Source organism: Gossypium arboreum, chromosome 2 (genome assembly GCF_025698485.1).
Source record: "Gossypium arboreum isolate Shixiya-1 chromosome 2, ASM2569848v2, whole genome shotgun sequence".
NCBI classification, from domain to species: Eukaryota; Viridiplantae; Streptophyta; class Magnoliopsida; order Malvales; family Malvaceae; genus Gossypium; species Gossypium arboreum.
The window spans coordinates 114,387,966-114,393,245 of record NC_069071.1 but is presented as its reverse complement, the minus strand read 5'-3'; the positions used below and the strand labels follow the sequence as shown (position 1 = coordinate 114,393,245).

General features: G+C 35.3%; 1 protein-coding gene across 1 annotated transcript; it reads right to left on the bottom strand.

Moving 5' to 3' along the window:
• Window positions 1-913: 913 nt before the first annotated feature.
• Window positions 914-5,280, bottom strand: LOC108466543 (serine/threonine-protein kinase BSK6-like). Its single transcript, XM_017766910.2, has 10 exons — window positions 5,013-5,280; window positions 4,708-4,931; window positions 4,470-4,605; window positions 4,008-4,141; window positions 3,814-3,919; window positions 3,576-3,661; window positions 2,816-3,004; window positions 2,550-2,714; window positions 2,054-2,167; window positions 914-1,816 (listed from the first exon to the last, which is right to left on the bottom strand). Exons 1-10 carry the CDS (start codon window positions 5,092-5,094, stop codon window positions 1,574-1,576), a joined length of 1,479 nt encoding a protein of 492 aa, XP_017622399.1. The 5' UTR covers window positions 5,095-5,280; the 3' UTR covers window positions 914-1,573.

Below are 5,280 nucleotides of genomic sequence, written 5' to 3'. Positions count from 1 at the left end.
CATATGTAATTAGGGCTTGAATGATTTATAATTAAATTCTAACTTTTCGCCTATTGGTTATAAATTCATTTAGTCACAAAATCATTCCATTATAGTATTATGACTAAACTCTCTTCAATTATATATTACTACGAAAGCTACTTAATTAGTGTTCATCTAATGACCTTGTTATAAGTGTGTTATCTACAATTCCATTAGTCTCTTTGGAATAAATTTGTTCCCCAATATGATCATATTTTGTCTCATGATAATTATTTCATCTTTCCTAATGAAAAGTCAATTACTATTAAATAGTAATTAAGTCATTTATCAGAAAGATAAATGACTTGTGATCACATTTATTTTTCATCTATCATGTAATGTCGATGAGAAGATATCATTTACCTATTAATTGGGCTATGAATTCCACTATTGTGAATAATGTTATATACTGTAGAAGTTGTATACCCAACACATCAACTTTCAGTTCCTTAATTATTTGAACTTAAGTTCTTACTTACATTAGAATATACGAGTCACGCATATATAGTCCATTATTTACTCAGAATTTAGGTATGTCACACTACGAATGTCATAAGTGAATAAATCTATAAATGGATTTAGTATCTATTCTACTTAGGTCTTACCTGATGTACTGTCAATCTAATCAGTCACTTTCTATATCATATGAGTCATCCACTCTGATACTTAAAGAAAAATTATCTCTCCAATTGGACTTGATAGGCGACATATTAATCTTTCAGTTTGCCCATTTTCAATTAGATTAAAGACATGTTTAGATTCATCTATTAATACAAAATATCTTCTTGCATTACGGTTCGATTACGAATAATGTGGAGTACTAGTTAAATGCTAGATAACCAATGAATTAATATTTGTTTTCGTTTTACTTTGTGTGTAAAAATATCAAAGATAAAAGAATATTAATGTAATTAATAAATATTTTATCAAATCATTTTGTTTAAAAAATATAAATATACATAAAAAAAATATTACACTTAGACACTAGATCCAACATCCCTCTAGTGACTCGGTCGGCCTTTTAGCCCTCGTTGGCAATCTCAATTGTCACCCGCGGTCTCAACACGTGGTCCATGACACATGCAAGATCCTCAAGTTTGTGTCTTTGCTGCAGCTTAGGTTGCTTCTGCATTTCAGTCTCCTCAAATTGAAATGGTTGGTACTCCAGCATACATTGGAGGGTCCCCAAGTTCTGATGGTTGCCGATGCTAAGGATGACTTTGCACTAAAAAGTCTTCCAGAACAAGACATTTTATCAATATTAGAGATGATGACCGGAGAGACTGATTTGATCACACACGGCAGAGGTCAAATGACCAATAATGCTAATGATTCTTTCTATAGGCAACCATCTGTAACAGCTAAAAGTCTCGAACAGACATTGAATAAACATGAATTATCAAAACCAACAATAAAAAAAAAAATTGAAGAAATCTATCGAAATCCCATAATGAAGAAAATGAAGGAATAAATGAAAGAGCTTAAAGTAAACTATGGGCGTAAAAGAAAATTAAATTTTAAAAAAAATAAATTGAAAACCTATACAAAATGCTCAGTGTTTGCTCTTTTTGGCTTCCAAGTTAGTGCCATCTTTGAGGTTCTCTTGGGCGTCGCTTTCCATCCCTAGGCTAAACAGGCAAGCTGCTTGTAGATAGAACACGGTCGGCCATTCTGGGGAAACCGCCTGTGCTTGCACAGCATCCCCGAGCGCCTCTTGTGGCTTATCATTCATCAAGTACGACAAGCAGCGTCTTGCATAGACTGTTGGTGACACCATAGTTCCGCCATCAATGAACTACATGACAGACAAGGTCTTTGAGTCTATACATATATATCATGCTGATTATCAGACAACTTTCTTTTTACCGAAAACACTAGCCAAGTGCTTCAACCCCACCCAAATCCCATTTCATGTTTCTCTGTTTTTGCATAAAATGGTGTCTAATGTTTCAAATTAGGAGTCATATAGTCTTGAACTCAGTATTATAGTCAAGAACCACAAACTATATAGATTTGGATGTGGGAAGCTTACCTGTGTGTAGTGATTGATTGCACTTGTGAAATCCTTAGCTCGAAAAGCAGTATCTCCATGTTTCTTAGAGTTCAAGGTGTCCTGCATTTGGCTGGTCCACATTTGGAAAGAAAGCTGAAAAGTCAGGAAAAAGAATGAGCAGGACCAAGTAGGCTGCAAATAATCCAAGGAAATAATCCTTTGTGCTCATTTAAGTCAGAAAATGTGGATTTCACCAAACAATTTGGTATATAGAATTGTGTCTCCACTGGAAAATTTAGCAGTAAATGGTTATCAATTATTGACAATAGCGTTTCTTATATCCATTATCTTCTCAAATCCGTACCCCGATATGAGCTTGTGACAGGCAGAAGAATGTTTATGTTTGCCGTTAGTTAAATTTAAGATAACAACGAAGCTTTGCTTGTCACTAATCATTGGTTATGCTATAAATGGCTTACAGAACGACATGTTTCACGATTTGTGCAAATAGAACATCAAGGATGAAGTAGCGAACCTCGTTTGCGATACCCTCATCATCTTGGTATCCCTTTTCCTCCAATATTTCATGTATGGCAGTCAGATCAAACCTCAAGCAAGCCTCTCCAAAAGGAGTTAATGACAGTGGCTGTTTTGGAGAAGTGGTTCCTTGTGGAATACCCATCAAAACATACGATGGTACCTAGCAATACTCAATCTCATGAGATATGTGCATGGTACACAAAATAACAGCTAGAGAATATGAACTTCTTGTAGTCAATTCGATCTGCAATTTAAACGTACCTCTGCTTCCTTCTGAACTGACATGAGAGATACAAGAAGTGACTTCGCATTTGGCCTTTCACGAGCTTCATACTGTAAACAACGAGAAGCTAACTGAACTAACTCTGCTCCATCATCATTAGAGAAATGACCCTCCAGAGCAGAATCCATCAACATGAGAAAATTCTTGCCACGAATCAAGTCAAGTGCCTACAAACAGTGAATTCACTTCAACACCATGCATTAATTCGAGTTCAACATCCTAAACAGCATCCAAATGCTGGCATCGAAAAGCTTTTAGAGGTAAAAGTACCATGGAGTCCTTGTACTAGGAGCCAAATTGCATTTTGCCTCCTTTACTCAAAAAATAGGCAAATTAGTCTCTGTACGTTGGATTAAAAAGCAAACTGATTCTTTTTGTTAAAAATTTCATTTATTTCTACTGTTAACAACTAGTGTAGCCGACGGAATAACCAAACAGTTAGACGTCATGTAACATGTACCTCACGTTGATGTACAAGGACCTATTTTTTACAGTAAAAACGGATGAAATTTATAATAGAAAGACCAGTTTGTTCTTTTATTTAACGTACAAAGATTAATTTACCTATTTTTTTAGTAGAAGCAGCAAAATGCAATCCATCTCCTAGTACAAGAGTTTTCATGGTACAAGAGTTTCCTATTAAGTTCATATGACCAAACTTTGTCCTGCTAAGAAAACTTCAGTAACAAAGAGAAGATCCTAAAAACAATAAAAATTCATTAAGAGACAATAATTTACATGGCTAGGAGGGATATGCTTGCCACTCATAAGATCTAACAGCAAGGTTCCAAAGCTATATACAACGCTTTCAGCCGTCACTCTACCTGCCAAAGAATATCCAAACTTTGAGCTAATATTCAAAGTAATCCATAAGCTAAAAGTATCAGGAATTGTATTTTGCCCCCTCTACTCAAAAATGAGTAAATTAGTCCTTACACTTTAGACCAAAAAATGAATTGTTTAAACAAATTTTAACCTGTTCTTAGATATTCTGGAGGTGTAAAAGCTAAGTTTGTACTATAACTCTTGCCATCTCTGCTATTCTTCATTAGGCCAAAGCAAGATAGCCTAGGATTACCATCCTGCCACATAAAACCCAATTCAGAATCAGAACCTTTTTTTTTAAAAAGAGGGGTAATTTTTACAAGCAAAATCTTCATTAAATTTCACATTGTCAAACAAAATCCTGTAAGCATTAAGATCATGGTACAAAGCTCTTCCTTTACTGCTACAATACTCCAATGCTTGTGCCAAGTATAGTGCCACCCTTAACCTCATTGCCCATTTCATCGGCTGATTTTCCCCTAACAAATATAACCCAGTACTTATTTTTACTTCATTTACACAACGAAGAAGAAATAAAGAAAAAAGGGGTAGAAAGACCTCTCCAATCCCTCTCAATTTCGAAAATTGAGCAAATTGGTCCCTCTCGAAAGAATCAAAGCAATTTAATCTAGTCAATTTCGAAACTAAACAACTAAGGTTAGCATCGTGATTAATTGTCCTTAGTTATTCAGTTTCGAAATTGACACGATTAAATTGCCCCAATTTTTTTATAGGAACCAATTCGCTCAATTTTGAAATTGAGATGGACTGGAGAGGTTTTTTAACCAGAAAAAGGTATTAACGTACAGTGAAAAAGATGCTTAGCCAACGTTTCATGAGGCATAAACTCGGCGACCAACAATCTTTCCTCGCCTTCACAACAGCAACCAATCAGATTAGCTAACCGTTCACTCCTTAAACTCCCAACAGCTCTCGCTTCCTCCTAAAAACACACACAAATTTTAACATAAAATTCACTCAGTATTTTAAACAAACAGTTAGAAAACAAAATGAAAATGAGCAAATGGGATTGAATTAAACAGACCAGGAATTGACGAGGATCAGGCCAAGCGAACTTGTTGAAACGTTTAACGGCAACCCAATGATCGTTTTTGAGGAGCTTCCCTTTGTAAACAACATTAGGAGCTTTTTCACCATGTTCAGATACTATGTTATCTGAAGAGAATCCATTTGTGGCAGCTTTCATATGTTCTAAGCTGAACTCAGTGAAACTCGGCCATGTTTGCTTCTCACCTTTGCCTCCATTATCTACATTGAATTATAACATAAAGAAACATGACATTGCTTTTCCTAAACAGAGAAAGAGAAACAGAGGGAAAAAAAAGGTACCAAAATCGGAGGATTCAAGAACGGTAGCTTTCAGGTGAGATTGAAACCAACAGATAGAGAATTTAGAACAACGAGCACCCATTTTTTTTTCTTTTTCAAGTCAAATCGATCAAAAAATGGGGGAATCAATGACTTGTTAAATGATCATACACCATACATTGGTGCTAAAATCCCAAATTCTGATCGTTGTGAACCCAAAGTTCTGTTTTTTTTTTTTTTGTCCTTTACTGTGTGCTTTCTTCAGCTTAACACAACTTTTTCCCTCGCT